General features: G+C 37.5%; 1 protein-coding gene across 4 annotated transcripts in view; it reads left to right on the forward strand.

Moving 5' to 3' along the window:
• The first annotated feature begins 2,312 nt into the window (after positions 1-2,312).
• The window catches only part of ttc39a (tetratricopeptide repeat domain 39A), a 35,153-nt gene continuing 20,513 nt past the window's right edge, over positions 2,313-16,952 (forward strand). The window contains exons 1-3 of one of the 4 annotated variants that reach the window (XM_051118008.1): positions 2,313-2,554; positions 3,928-3,978; positions 4,186-4,236. In XM_051118008.1, the coding sequence (XP_050973965.1) occupies positions 2,514-2,554; positions 3,928-3,978; positions 4,186-4,236 (143 nt within the window). In that variant the 5' untranslated portion in view covers positions 2,313-2,513. Of the gene's footprint in view, positions 2,555-3,927; positions 3,979-4,185; positions 4,237-11,317; positions 11,622-11,716; positions 11,762-16,952 lie in introns of those variants that run through there. The other 3 variants (XR_007828327.1, XR_007828328.1, XR_007828329.1) reach the window with 3 other exon arrangements.

Genomic DNA, 16,952 nt, shown 5'->3' on the forward strand with positions numbered 1-16,952 from the left:
TTATATGTTGGCCACTGACTGCCTTTTAAGAACAGGCTAATTGTATTTTATTTTTTTAACGTCCCTTTATTGGAGGCAAATGTTTAAATATGTTAAGTAACATGTAATTAAAACAAACAAAATAAATATTAAACTATTAAAAATATAAGGTGTTGCTTCTTTTTCTTCTATCAGTCTGCTTTCACTTTCCTATATTTACTATTTCAGATTGAAAGAGGAAGTTTGGGGGGCATATTGAAAATGTTAGTTTTTCAGTAGGTGAACATTCACATTCAAGAAAACATTTGATTGGACAAATACCTGTAGTCATCAATATACAGTTGAAGTCAAAAGTTTAAAGTGTTTTTTATTTAGTACTGACCTGAATAAGATATTTACATAAGATGTTTACATATAGGCCACAAGAGAAAATAATAGTTGAATTTATAAAAATAACCCTGTTCAAAAGTTCACATACACTTGGTTCTTAATACTGTGTTGTTACCTGAATGATCCACAGCTGTTTTCTTGTTTGTTTGTTTAATGATAGCTGTTCATGAGTCATGTTTGCCCTAAACAGTTAAACTGCCGCTGTACAATATACAAAAAAGTGCATGTTTGTATATTTGAACCCTTTCCAACAATGACTATGATTTTGAGATCCATCTTTTCACACTGAGGACAACTGAGGGACTCATATGCAACTGCTACAGAAGGTTCAAATGCTCACTGATGCTTCAAAAGAAAAAAAAAAAAAAAAAAAAAATGCATTAAAAACCGGGGGGTGAAAACTTTTTAACAGAATGAGGATGTGTACATTTTTCTTATTTTGCCTAAATATCTTTTTTTTTTTCATTTAGTACCGCCCTTCAGAAGCTACTTAAATGTTTCCCAGAAGACAAAAAATATTCAATTTACCCTGATCTTCAAATTTAAAAAGTTTTCACCCCCTGGCTCTTAATGCATAATTTTTCCTTCTGCAGCATCAGTGAGCATTTGAACCTTTTGTAATAGTCCTCAGTGTAAAAAGATGGATCTCAAAATCATAGTAACAAAAATGCTGAGAATTTGTGTGAATCAAAAGAGACTCATGAACAACTACCACTTAAAAAAAAAAATACAGCTGTGGATCATTCAGGTAATGACATAGTATTAAGAATTAAGTGTATGTAAACTTCTGAACAGGGTCATTTTTATAAATTCAACTATGATTTTCTCTTGTGGACTATATGTAAATGCCTTTTATGGGAAATATCTTATTCAGGTCAGTACTAAAAAACGAACATGCATTTTGCATGATCCCTCTTATATTGATGAAATAATTAACATTTTGCAGATTCTGCAAGGTGTATGTAAACTTTTGACTTCAACTGTATTTGAAGTTATTACTATAATGCAGTGAATGTATTTAGATCTGTGACATGGAAGCCTAAAGAAATCCATAACAAGTGTTCCAAGGTTCTGCAGATTCTGCATGGTGTATGTAAACTTTTGGCTTCAGCTGTATTTGCTCTGTTTTGTACAGAGAGACTAAATGTTGAAGGTCTTTGTTAAAGGTTAATTTTTTTTTTTTAGTCAGATTTTAGGAATATATTAGCATAGTCAACACTTGGCACATCATGGCAGATCATAATTATTTTATGTTTGTCCAAATAAGTAACTAACTTTTTACACTAATTATCCTAAATTAGATTTTGTACATTCTGCAATGTTCTTTGTACATTTTCGTACAAATTGCGTTGTTGTCACCTAATTAAAAAATGATTACTTTTTGGGTAGGCATAATAGATTCAAAGTTTTTATCCACCTCATTTTTCTGTAAGAGTGGGCATGGCCATTTGTAAATTTTATGGGTCTGGCTTCCCGTCTGATCAGAGTCCAGATATTTTTAGCTGTACAAAATGGCTGATATTGCAAATTGATGTGTCTTACCATATTATTTTAATGCATTGTCTTAATTATGAACACACTGGTTTAGTGCAAACAGTTTTACCATTTAGTGCACGTTATTCTTCTCCTTGTTTCCCTATAGCTCCAACAGCATCACTTAAACAAAAGCTTTCAATTGTTGAGCTGTTGAAGCTGTTCGCTGATATTACTACTGTTACATAATACGTTAATTATCTACCAAACTTCTTTTTAATAATTTAGGGTTTTATTTCTTTATTGTAGGGGTGTTAATGGCGCTAACAGATAACTTTGTTTGCGAGAGACATGTTTATACCCATTCGTTGTATAGTTCGCAAACTGAATGGTAAACCTGGAGGACTTTAAGACCAGGGCAGAGTTGCAGCACAGCATTCCAGCAGTTTTCGCAAAGGACCTCTTTATTTGTGGAAATGGGTTTCTCCACACCTCCTTGTCTGGCTCACATGTTGAAAAAAGCCCGTATAGAAACACACGGCCCGCTGTTACGTCTCAAACAGAGGTTCAGTGATCACCTGTGGTAGGCTAGGACAGGTAACGAATGTCCAGGTAGTGACTAGCACACTCTTTACTGCCTTACTGGATTTACTACCTTCTTCCTCTTTGGAATGAGTTTCTGGAGACGCAACAAGAAGAATGACGGCAAAAAGTAAGTTTGTTATCTTTCATGTTTTGGTCAGGTGTAGAGAATCCGAACGGCAGGTACAGGAAGAAAATTTGCATAAATGAGAGAATTACGGACTTACGGTGTTAAGGTTTCAGGCGGTTGGTTGTGTTTTAACAAATCACTGCCTCTTTACATCACAGTGCAAATATGCCATTCATAGTCACTTGGATGTTGGGAATATTTAGTAACATTTTATACCAACTAATTAACTAAGAACAAGATTAATTGCAGTTGTATATTCAAATATGAAAATGCAATAGACGTCAGTGTATATAATGCACATTAACCAGCAATGTGAATGTTATGTCTTATGTTAATGAAAGTAGGCCGTCTATTAAGTGGTGACTATGAGTGGTACCCAATAGTTTGTTCAATATTTACCAGTGAATATCACATTATAGATCACGTAAAGTAAGTGTTGTTCAATATCGTCACCTCTAATTTGTGAAGAAAGGATATACATTAAAGTTAAAAACTGTAATATAACACTTAGCTATAAATAAGAACAATAAGACTAGTACATTACATAATGCTTAACAGACAAGTTGTTCAAGTTTCATTTGTTTACTGATGAAAGACATTTCTATACATTCATTTTATACAACCACCTTCATGTACCCCTGGTTAGAAACAGGGAATTATATAAAACAATTATATACAACTAAACTATTTGACATGACTCTTATTATTATAGTAGCACCATAGAATAAAAAGCCATTATAGAACTATTAGATTAGTAACATTTACTAATTAATATGAAACAGTACCTATGTTACAAAGTAATTGAGCCTTAACGTTATGGTAAGAGACAGACTGTCAGGTTAATCAAAAGACCTAATGTCAAAAACAATGTTGAAGGTGATGTCATAACATGGATGAGATTTGGAGCAAGCTGATTGGATGATACCTGTTCTTTCGTGGTATAAGCCCATCTTCCTGTTAAAAAAATAACAATGACATCACAGGCGCTGCTTGCTGCTGTCTGTTAATGCTTAACTCTTTATTGTTTTATGACAGAGAAGTTGTTCCTTTCACACCATGATTTGTTACATGTTTAAAAAAAAAGAGAGAGAGAGTTAATTTTGCTAAATTTAATCAATGATTTCTAAAATTATTTTATATAGCTATTCAATTGAAAATTAAATTTCAGTCAGCGCTACTTCCTGTTCGCTAACAGTGCACGCATCAGTGTTGTCTTAAAATAATGAGTCACTGAGTATCATGTTTAGGGAAACTGTTAAGAGCTGATGAAATATGATCTTCAGAGTCTTTCCCAGATATTTTTTTGTTAAAAATGGCTCATTAGTGGAGAATAAAAGATCAGATTTTGTTCACATGCTTTCATCTGCTTTTAGGGATCAACTCAAGACTGAAGAGTCGCTGGACAGCCCCACGTCTCCTTCCCAGTGAGTGTCCCACGCTTTAAATAAACTTGTGTTTCCACACAAGATCTTTTGTCTGTGACACTGACAACAATTAGGATTGAAACACATTTACGCACACACACAGTCTGTTAACTGATAAGGAATTGCTATCTGATTGTTAAATGTCATTTGAGAAGTTCTTGGCTGATAATAGTGGCAGTATCTATAAGATTGTTTCCTTTTTTTTAGGTCACCTATTATAGAGAAAGACGGGCTGGACCCTGTCATCACTGAGTATGGGTAGGATTCCGCCTCTACATTTCTTTTTCAGTCTTTTCTCTGCCGCAGTCATGTTTTGTGAAGAAAAACGTTGTGGAATCTTGGTCGTTCATGCATTAGTGAACATGAATATCAGTAGGCACATCAGCCTTTGTGTTGCAACAGGTAAGATGGCACTATCGCGTTACCTCCCACAATGCATTGCATCATATGCGTATTACCAGTCAGGTTTTTGAACGGTAAGATTTTTAATGTTTTTTAAAAAAAAGTCTCTTTTGCTCACCAAGTCTGCATTTATTTGATCCAAAGTACAGCAAAACAGTACAATTTTGAAATATTTTTACTATTTAAAATAATTTTTCTCTTTTTTTCTATTTGGATATATTTTAAAATGTAATTTATTTCTGTGGTCAAACTAAATTTTCAGCATCATTACTCCAGTCTGTAGTGTCACATGATCTTTCAGAAATCAATCTAATATGCCGAATTTATCTAATTTTCTGTTCAAGAAACATTTTATTATTATTGTTATTATTATCAATATTTAAAATGTTTTTTTCAGGATTCTTTGATGAATAGAAAAATCCAAAGATCAGCATTCATCTGAAATAAAAAGCTTTTGTAACATTATACACTATACCATTCAAAAGTTGGAGTCAGTATAATTGTCAGTATCATTTTTTTTCTGTTGGGGAAGGAAATTGCAGAAATTAATACTTTTATTTAGCAAGGATGCTTTAAATTGATAAGAAGTGATGATAAAGACATTTATAATGCTACAAAAGATTTCTCTTTCAGATAAGTGCTGTTCCTCTGAACTTTCAGTTCATCAAAGAAACCTGAAAAACATCTACTCAGTTGTTTTCAGTATAATAATAATAATAATAATAATAATAAATGTTTTTTGAGCAGCAAATCAGAATATTATAATGATTTCTGAAGGATCATGTGACTGGCGTAATGATGCTAAAAATTCAGCTTCGAAATCACAGGAATAAATTACATTTTTAAATATTTTTAAATAGAAAATAGTTATTTTAAATAGTAAAAAATATTTCAAAATATTACTGTTTTTGCTGTACTTTGGATTAAATAAATGCAGGCTTGGTGAGCAGAAGAGATGTCTTTAAAAACATTTAAAAAAACATCTTACTGTTCACAAACTTTTGACAGGTAGTGTAAGAGAAGCATAAATTAGTACTGAGCATGTGAGTAATCATAAATAAGTTTTTAAGCTTTGACTGTAGATAGTAACATCTATTTTTTTATTACGTACTCTCACGTTGATAAACTGGGGAGGTAACATTTCGTTAGAGAGATTTAACGATTGTTCTCATAAAGGGCAGGTTCCTACTATCCTCCACATGTATTATTCAAAGGTTCACTCCAGATGGCTTCCACATTGCTACACTAAACCCAACACAGAAGAAGCTCTGTCATATCAGTCAACAAGAGGCTAATTTTAATTTTCTTAATGGATTATCTTGCCGTAATGACCCGGTCATACCAGTTACTCTACAATCATGTAATCATCTGATCTAGAGCTGAAGATACATAGCACACCAACATTATTGCTGTAGGCACAGATAAGCTAGCTCGTGATCAAAAGAAATGTCCTAAAAGCTTTTGCCTGGACAAACACCATTTGCATTTTCTTCAGAAATGTAAACAAAAAACAGTCACAGAGCTGATTGGTTATGGTTAGAAGTTATTGATTTATATCCTCCAGGTTTGCAAGTCATCACGTCTACAAAGTCTCCCTCCATCAGTTCACATTAGCAACTGCTGCTCAAGGGAGTGTTCATTATTCAGTGTTTGTACTGAGTCGTTTAGTACCTTTGTATGAGGATGTGTGGTGTTTTCTTTTTTTTTTTTTTTTTTTTTTTGAAGTGCAGGTGCAGCTGTGCCAATGCATTACATCAGCTCTGCTTGGAAACTCTTGGCTACTTCAGTGAATATGTAGTAAACAGTGGACACTGGAGAGATGACGTTTGTTAATACATAAGCTTTATAAGCAATTTTCAATAGAAAATAATATTTTTATTCAGATACATCAAGGATGCATTAAATGGATCAAAAGTTGTTTATTAAAGACATTTATAATGTTTCAGAATATTTCAAATAATTTGTATTCATCAAAGCATCCTGAAAAAAAGTCTCACTGTTTCCACAAACATAAAAAGCAGCACAACAGTTTTCAACATTTGTAAAAATAATAGAAAAATGATTCTTAAGAACTAAATCATCATATTAGAATGATTTCTGAAGGGTCATGTGACACTCAAGACCATTTCTGCCACTGAATAAAACATAAAAACTGGTAATAGCTACTTTTTATTTCACAGTTTTGATTTTTATGCTCGTAATTGCGAGTTTACATGTTGCAGTTCTGGCTTTATTTCTCAGAACTGGGACTTTATATCTCACAATTCTGACAACATGCAATTGCGAGTTTGTATTATGCGATTCTGAGAAAAAAAGTCTGAATTGCGAGCAGGGTTGCCAGGTTTTCACAACAAAACCCGCCCAATTGCTACTCAAAACTAGCCCAGTCGTGTTTCAAGGGGGGTCCCCTGTTAAAAATCACATTTTGTAGGATAAAATACACATCTTTTGCAGGGGTTCTCCTGGTAAAATTCGCATTCCAGGGGGTAAATATCACGTTATTAGGGTCGCTTCAACCCGCGGACAAGAAAAAGATCCCGCAGCAACAGTGTTAAAATAGCCCAATTCCATGGGAAAAATCACGGATTTGGCATCACTAATTGCAATATATAAACTCCAACTGCAATGATTGCAAGATATAAAGTCACAATTCTGACTTTTTCTCAAAACTGTGATTTAAACTCACAGCGGTGAGAAATAAAGTCATAATTGCAAAATATAAATACACAACTGCTGTTACGATGCGTGCTGGATGGACGAGACGGGAAACGAGATACGATACAAACAATCACTTTAATATAAATCTTCATACGAATCAGGCAGGAACAGGCAGGAACACAGCGAAACATCCACGAACATCATCAAACAACATCAAGGACCGACTGAGAACTCAGAACACAAACAGACTTATAAAGGGTAACTAATTACAAGGACAGGTGAACACAATAAGGAAGAAACCAAATTCAACAGAACAACAGGGGGAGACTATGGGAGAAACCAAAACTGAACTGACATAAATGTGACATTACACCCCCCTCCGAATAGGCGCGTCTCACGCCGTATAACATCGAAAAAAAGGAAGGGTAGGTGGGCGGTTCAGGAGGCCATGGCGGATCGGGGAGTTCAGGAGGCCATGGCCAGACAGACAGTTCAGGAGAACACAACATAGTCCAGGGGGGTGACGAAGGTGGGAGGAGCCAAGGAGGAAACAGGAGGGACCCGGAGCAGGAGAAGCAGAGAGAGACCCAGACCGCTGCCATGATGTCGACCCACGGTGGAGCCGACGGAGGGAGGAGCCATGGTGGAGGAAGGGCTGACGACTCCAGGGGGGCGACCAATGGAGGCGGAGCCGCTGGCGGAGGAGCCCGAGGCGGAGACGGAGAGCCGAAGATCCAGGGCGACACCGAGGATCCGAAGGGCCAAGGCGGAGCCCTAGGCTCTGGCGACCAAGGCGTAGGCGGAGATCCGGAGGTCCGCGGCGGAGCCGGAGCGACAGAGGATGGAGGCTGTGCCGGAGGGAGGGAGGAGTCCTTAGGAGCCGGTGGGACGGAGTGACGATGCGCAGCCGGAGGAACAGAGTCCTGAGGTGACGGAGGGACGACGACCGACCAGGGCGGAGCCGGAAAGACGAGGGAGCCCGGTGGAGCTGGTGGACCGACGGGCGACGATGGAGACGAGGGCGCTAAGAGCCATGGTGGAGCCGCAGGGTCGGAGGGCCGAGGCGGAGTTCTGGACTCTGAGGCTGGAGGCGGAGATGAGGGATCCTCCAGCCCTGACACCGATGGAAGCTGGCAGACCCGCGGCGAGCCCACTGCACAGGTGGTGGACTGAGGGTGAGCAGAGGGGCTGTCAGGGGACAGCGGTGACCAGACAGACGTTGACATAGGCAGAAGAGGGAGGGTGGGTGGGAATTCCAGACAGGCAGGTTGATCATAACAGGTAGATAATTCAGTAAAGAAGTCTATTAAAGCCCCAGAGTTATTTTCCAGAACTTCAGTAGAGAAGTCAATCAAGTCCCCAGACTTGTCTTCCAGCTCACCCCCAGCAGTGGTGCAGTGGGCAGGGCTCTCCATAGCCCTCACTTGCTCCATGTTGCACTCCCCCGTCGCTGTAGCTGTAGCCGGCTCTCGCACCTGATCGGACATGTAGAGCTCTGGCTCTGTGGCGATCTCTGGCTCTGTCGCTCGTGGCTCTGGCTCGTCATCCGCGGTGGGCTCGGGCTCAAACTCCACGTGTCGGGATGCTGGTTGGTTGGGCTCTGGGTCTTGAGTGGGGCTGGTGTCATCCTCCGCGGTCAACGAAGCTCTGCAGGACACCAGCACCCACTCGATGTAGTCGGCGATGGTCTCTCGTGGACCCTCCCCGGACAGCTGCGCTTTGGTGGCGATGCTAAGTCCTGCACGGTAGAATGTGCACAGGCAGCTGTCCGGGTAGTGCGTGAGTGGCGCGAGGTAAACTAAGTCTCTGGTGTGGTCCACGAGAGAGCGATTCCCCTGCTCCAGGAGAAGGAGGAGGACAGCGGGGTTATCCATAACGAAAAATCAAAAAAAAAAAACAAACACTGAGGAAAAAACGGAAAATAAAGCAGGGAAAACGCCGGGAAAAAACTGTTTCGGTCGGTCCTACTGTTACAGTACGTGCTGGATGGACAAGACGGGAAACGAGATACGATACAAACAATCACTTTAATATAAATCTTCATATGAATCAGGCAGGAACAGGCAGGAACACAGCGAAACATCCACGAACACCATCAAACAACATCAAGGACCGACTGAGAACTCAGAACACAAACAGACTTATAAAGGGTAACTAATTACAAGGACAGGTGAACACAATAATAAGGAAGAAACCAAATTCAACAAAACAACAGGGGGAGACTATGGGAGAAACCAAAACTGAACTGACATAAATGTGACAACTGCGAGTTAAATAGTCAAAATTGCAAGATTTAATTTCAAAATTATGACTTCTTTTTCTCAGAGTTGCATCATACAAACTCGCAGTTCTTACTTTGTTCCTCAGCATTGTGAGATATAAATTCGCAATTGCAACTTAAAAAGTCAGAATTGCAAGATAATTTTAATGCAATTTTAAAGTCCAGTTTTGACTTTATTTCTCAGAAACTCAAGTTTATGTCTTGGAATCGACTTTATAATGCAATTGCGAGTTTATATCTCACAATTCTGAGAGAAAAAATCAGAATTGCGAGTTTGTATTACACGATTCTGAGAAAAAAAAAGAATTGCGAGCAGGGTTGCCAGGTTTTCACAACAAAACCCACCCAATTGCTACTCAAAACTAGCCCAGTCGTGTTTCAAGGGGGGGTCCCCCGTTAAAAATCACATTTCGTGGTGTAAAATGCATATTTTTTGCAGGAGTTCTCCTGGTAAAATTTGCATTCCAGGGGATAAATATCACATTATTAGGGTCGCTTCAACCTGCGGACCTGAAAACATCCTGCGGCAACAGTGTTAAAATAGCCCAATTCCACAGGAAAGACTTGGCAGCACTGATTGCAATATATAAACTTCAACTGCAAATTATAAAGTCAGAATTGCAAAATATAAATGCGCAATTGTGAGTTAAATAGTCAGAATTGCAAAATTTAATTTTGAATTTCTTCTTTTTCCTCAGAGCTGCATGATACAAACTCACAATTCAGACTTTTTTTTCTCAGAATTGCATGATATACTCATGCAATTTTAAAGTCCAATTTTTTAAATCCAAAGGAGGATTGTGACTTTATTTCTCAGAAACGCAAGTTTATGTCTCGCAATTGACTTTATAACACTCATTTGCATGTTTATCGCTCACAGTTCTGAGGAAAAAAGTCTGAATTGCGAGCATGGTTGCCAGGTTTTCATAACAAAACCCGCCCAATTGCTACACATTTTCGATAAACATCACATTATTGGGGTCACTTCAACCCACGGACATGAAAAACATCCCGCGGCATCTGAGAAAAAATGTCAGAATTGCGAGTTAGTGTCATGCAATTCTGAGAAAAAAAGTAATAATTGTGAGACGTAAACTAGTTTTGATCAAATAAATGCAGCCTTTGTGAGCATACAGAGACTAACCCCAAACTTTTAAACAGTACATATATATATATATATATATATATATACACACACACATAGTTCAGATGCAAAACCAGCTAAATCCATCTGACGTCTTTCTTTAAAAAATGCATTTTTATCAGGCACAGATGTATAGGTTTCTATGTAAGTACCGGCACTTCTGATTGGGCTGAAGCTGGTATTTTGGCGAGTTTGAAGAAAAAGTATTTGATGGACGTATAATATGTGTCGAGAGCATTCACTCAGTATCATTATCTCATTTTTGACCAAGATGGCTTTTAGCTGGTTTTGCATCTAAACTCTTCATATATATATAAACAAACATATATAACAGTATATTTTAAATGCTTTTATACATATTTGTCCTGGATTATTGGCTCCCCATGAATTTGAATTTGTTTCCTATCTGCTGCTTTTGGTTTCACAGCTCAGGATGTGATGCTATCCGCCAATCAGCTTTGTCATGTGGCTCCGGAGTATGCAAAATAGAAGCATTTCATCTAGCATTCCGTCTTTCTATAAACTTCCCTCTTCCCTTCTCCTCAACACGCCACAGGCTGTGTCGCTGATTCCGCATCTGTCTCATGATCCCCACTGTTGAGTGCTGATTTACAGGCCTGTCATTGTTTTGAATGTTATTGACTGCTGTGGAGTTCAGATTGTCACTTGACTGCAGAAGCGTGATGCCCACTTTAGGAGCATTTTGCTAGAAATTGGAACCGCCTCCATTGCATCATTGACCAATCAGAGGCCAGGATGTAGTGTATAGCATAAGGGTGATACTGAGAAGAGGAGGAGGCTGAGGTGGCGTGTGTGTGCGCGTGTGTTTGGCAGAAGGCGGGGAGACGGCGAGAAAGAGGCAATGAGAATATTCACTTTCTCTCTGTGTGATAGTCATCCCAATCTTATTAAGCTCTGCATTCCTTTCCGCTGTCCTCTCTGCAGCTTGAGTGAGTGAGTGTGTGTGCGAGTGTGTGTGTGAGTGTGTGCTGTAGCCAGAGGGAAGCTGCTGTTCTGCTGATAGGAGCCAGTACGAAGGCCTGTTCTCTCACACACACTGTGAATTGCTCTGCGTCTCTTCTCTTTCCTTTTACTGCACTCCTTGATCTTACTGTACCAGATGAAAATGTCAAGAGAGGCTGAAACTCTTTCAAACGGGTAAGAACGTCACATAGCTAAAAGCGTGTTACTGTGTTTTTTTAGCACTGATTAAGGAATATTTAATTGTTCTTAACACGAGAATGCTTTTACAGCCTGCATAACCAGAAAAACAGGGACAGTCTGGAAATATTAGACAGGTAATTGTTTTGGATGCCCTTGCTTTCAGAGCTGCTTGTGTTGTAGAATTCATTTGTTAAAGTGTAGAGCGCAGCTTTTTGTAATTGTTGTGGGAGTGTTAGTCTCTTAGCACTGAGCATGTGCATGTGTTTTAGAGTCAGCTTGTTTGTTCCAATCATTCCGGTGATGATCATCAGTAGTCAATTAGCCCCCGGGCGCCATCAGCTCTTCAGAATCGCTTAGCATCACCACAGTTAGTTTGTGAGCATTGTAGGGTCCAGGGAGTGCAAAGGTTCATTTTACCTCGGCCGTAGCTTTTGAACAAATCTCAGACCACTTCCGTTTGCTAGCCGGCCTCAATGAAGCATGCACTGTTCTTCATTCATTCAAATCATCCTGCTCTGATATCACATATCAGCATCAGGGAGGAAATTCACTGTGTTCCGCCTTTGGGGGATGAAAAATGCATAAAGCTGATTGTTGCTAACTGTATTCTGTTTTACTCAGCGAAAGGTTTGCTTAGACTTTTTGGGGCCAGTAAATTCATTATGGAGTCTAAGACTAAGTCTACTAAGTTTACACGTTTTGGACATTGTACTGCGCAAAAAATAGGTGAAAACATGGTCAATACTGTAATATTGACCATTTATGGGCCATTCTACAGAATTGGAAATGGCTTGGAAAAAAATGTCTTTTTCCAAAAAAAAAAATGTATGTATGCAATTGTATAATATATAAGGTGCACATTTCTAGTAATTGTGCAGTTAATTCTCATAATGTATTTTCAGAAAGTTTTGAAATATTTGCCACGTCCCCAAATTTGTCACTACCGAAACACAGTAATATATAGTTTAAGTAGAAGGGTTATATTGACCTATTAAGATTTTGCTTACTTCTACATTGAAAATATAATTTTTGCTATTTTATTACTTTTTTTTTTCAGAGGTCAATCAATAACCAGTTAAATTTTAACAATACTTCAATTGTAATTTATGAGATTTGTTGTATTTTGAATCTAATTTTCTTTGTAAAAGGCAATCATGCTGATTTTAAACTTTAGTATTTATTAGTTTGAATATACATTAAACCAAAAACGATCATAATATTTTAGTTGATAACTCAGTATACTTTATTTTTGACAAAACATCCCATGTTTCGGTAGTGACTGCACATTTTCGATATTTTTGGTAGCGACCACATCACATTACAGAATTTTAACTTGCATACTAAAACATTGCTAAAACATACTAAAATACCCACATTTTGCATAACTGTAATAAAATTTTGTTTATTTCTCCCAAATATGAGGATTATGTGTTCCCTTTTGTGAATTTATGAAATGACAACCAAAAAATCAATGATGTCACTACTGAAACTCCACCAGATGTTTTGGAGGTGACAATTTTTGATACTTTTGAACCTAGCTCAAAGATGCTAATGAGCACATGGTTAGCTAGCACAGTTCTGAACAGTTGCTCGCATATAAAAACTAAATGTTATGGAATAACTCCCAAGAAAGTGTGCTTGATTGCAGAAAAAAGGTGTTCGGTAGTGACTTTTCTTAAAGTTACGCACAGATTTTTCATAATTTTGAACACGTTTACCTCAAAATGATAGGGCAGATCTACTCACCATGTAGCTGTGAGAGAGAGGGACACATGAATATTCCCTGATCATAAATGTAGGGGTGTAGTTAAAATCCGTCTCAGCCAATGGACTAAAACATACAAAATGCGGGACACTTTTTTTCTAAGTTTCATCATTTACAAAGAAATAAATATCAAATAAATATATTTTTGAACACCTCCCAACTGAAAGTACCCAATAAATGATGATTTTATATATATTAATCTTACTAATATTTTAAATATTATTGTGGGTTTCAACAGATAATAGAAGGATCTTAGTAAACAAATAAGATATGAATACTTAAATGCTTTTTAAATGTGTGTGTTTTTGCACCAATTCTATAGGATGGTCCTTATCAGTTATTGATTAATGCATTTTGATAAATTATGCATATTTAAATTGTGTGTATTTTATTTTATTTTGGTTACTTTTTTGCACTTTATCATCATGCACTAACATACTAGTTAGAGATGAACCAATATTTCTGCCTGATAACTGTTTCTATGATGTGGCCAAATGGCAAATATTAAAATTCTTTGGTATTTTTGTCTAAAAATCACAAATAATACATTAAAATCTAATATCAGTTTTTGCATTTTCAAACAATTGTTTTATGTGAGCATTAAATGACAGCAAAGGTAATCTAAATATAAAAACAAGGAAAAGATTTTGCATACTTAAATATCCATTATCATAACAGCAGTGCTGATGTATATTGTAGATCCCTGCTCATAAATGTGCATCTTGGCTATTAAATTACATTCGACCACAAGGTGACCAGCTTTTGTTTAATGTATACCAGCCTGTTTCAGATTATGACTTCATGCTGGTGTTTGACATTGTTTGAGAAGGAAGCCATGCTCCATTAGCCGTCAGCATTAAAAGCTGCAGAGACCCAACAGTCAAACCGATCTCTCCTTCTATAGGTCTGACGGTAGCCTGAGCGATCAGTCGCATTGCTATTGGCCAAGCGGATCTCATAAAGAGTGTCTGTGTTGGCTGTTATTTGGAATGCAAAGACATGCCGCTCATTTAGTCACACTTATTGATTTGATTTGTTTCAGAATGGAGAATGGACAACGCCATTGTCTTTTTAAATACTCTCAATTCCCAGTTCATTTGTCCGCATACTGAATCGCTGTATGAATGGTTGAATTCAGCAGAATGTTCAGGGTGGAAGAACTGTAAGAGGTTGTTGGGTTTTTATTAGATTAGGAGGCGTGCTATAATCTTAGCAGGCCGAAGTCAGGGCCCTTACAAATTTCAACTCAATTTAGAAATTAATGTTAAATGGTGCTGTAATTTAAAGAATGTGTCCCTTATACAGAGATATAATGGGCTTTGATCATGTTCGACTCTGAGACGTTTGTCTTCTCATCATGTGCCTGAAGAAACTGGAACTGATTTTGTTTGCTCATGAATGTGTTTATCAGTATATGCTTAGAAATGTTCGATTTTTATACTTTTTTAAGAATGTCATGGATTTATATGTTTCCCTTTCACAGCTCAAGATAGTTGCTAGAAGTTCAGTTTAGGTCTGGTGGTGCCATCGCAAGTTAGTAAGCAGTTTACACCTCAGATGACTAGCTATTCGTACTCAACTTTGTCTGAAATTGTATACCGTCTTGGTAGTTTATTTGGCTTTAAACCCTTCTTTGTGTCCATTAAAAAAAAATACAAATCAGGTAGCGATTTCAACGAGAGGGGGTAATAATTTGGCAGGGGTGGAAAATGGGCACAACACCGGCAAATAAACCAACACCAGCATAAGGCTAAGAGCAACCTAATGTTTTCAATACGACTTAATTTGTGTTTAACATGATAACAATTTAATATAAACATTGTAAGTAACTAATGCTTACATTTCCTTAGTTATTAAAAAAAACAGGTACAGAAAACGAGCAAAGAACATTTACTTTATCAAAGAGCATCATCACTGACTAGCCTAACCTAACCTAGCGCGAGTTTATGCACTTTAATAGTACCATAAGTGAATACAATAGTTACATCACTGTATGATGAATATATTTCTTACCCCTTATTTACACTAAACACGTCTGAGGTGCTAAGGGGGGCCATTTCCCCCAAGACGAGTTTCTGTGACCCATTTTTCCATCCTCTCCCCTCCTTGCTGAACAGGATCGATTTCAAAATTTAAAGTAAAACCGGAAAAACTGCGCACTTTCGCGAGCATCAGCAACTGCATGCAAAAGCAGATTGCACGTTTTCCCACCCGAAACACCCCCTTCCGCTCAACGTGCCTTTGTGTTTATACCAGCCACCTCGCGGCAAGTTTCAGAAGCATCACAGAAGTGGCTCTCTGCACTGCTTCGCGAAAGTTAGATGCCTAGTCTATTTTTGACGGATAATAATAATAATCGTCTTGCTATCGTCAAAGGCATCAGCAACAGGCGATATCTTTGACTATTGTCAATGCACGATACTATCATCTATTGGCACAACCTTACTATATAGTATGAATATGAAAAGTATTAAATGAAATTTGGACATACTACAGTTGTATCAGTTGTGACGGTATACTGCCTTTCACAAATACTGTCCCATGGCCTCATGGGACACTAAAATGTCTGTTGAATATCCACTTCAGAATATCTGTGTAAATGGTCATGTGGGTACTTTTTGCATACTGTTTTTCCAATACTATGAATTCAGACATACTATTCTTTACACATACTGTTTCTCGCCTAGTTAATAGTATGAGGCCAGGCATATTTGGACACAGCTTCAGGCATGGTTCATTTATTCTGTGATTTGATTAGTCATGTGATAGCAACATGGCAGCCCCCAGGCATCCTGTTCTGTGTAACTCATATTAGGCCACTGATTTGACTGGACATACATATTGAGATACATAACATGTTTTTAAAAAGTCAATATTATATTCATTTCAACATGTTTAATGAAAGGAAAATTACTTTGTTGCATCATCAGTGATTGAAAATGAATGACTGATGGTGTGAATGACTCTTTAGATTGCTAGGAGTTGGACCCATTGAGTATATGATTTATTATTCTTCAGTGAAGAAGAAAAAAGGCTGCTGCTTTACTGTTTAATTGCGAAACTCTAGAGAATGTGTTAATGCGAACTGTAAGAGTTGTGCAGTCTTGTCCCATTACTCTCAGTACTGTTCCTGTCTATCAGAACATCTGCAAACCCACAACTGCATTAGCGCATGCAATTTTAGAAATGTATAAATCAATATTTGTTTGGATTTATGAGCTTATGTGACCATAATACTTTGTAAATACACTGTAAAAAACATTTAAACTATTAAAATGAAAAGCTTAAGTTTGAATGCACGAAATGTGTAGGTAAAATCTCATTGAACTGTGAATTTCATTGCTAACTGAGTCTAAATAAATTAAATAGATGCAAACAAATTTAATAACATGCCCTGTCTTACATAATATGCCTTTCACCATATTATGTTTTAAAACTTGAAAATTCATTGTAATTGTTCACGCACATTACTTAAAGAATTGGTTCACTTTCAGAATAAAACTTCCTGATAATTTACTCACCTCCATGTCATCCAAGATGTTCATGTCTTTCTTCAGTCA

This window comes from Labeo rohita, chromosome 8 (assembly GCF_022985175.1).
Source record: "Labeo rohita strain BAU-BD-2019 chromosome 8, IGBB_LRoh.1.0, whole genome shotgun sequence".
Taxonomy (NCBI): Eukaryota; Metazoa; Chordata; class Actinopteri; order Cypriniformes; family Cyprinidae; genus Labeo; species Labeo rohita.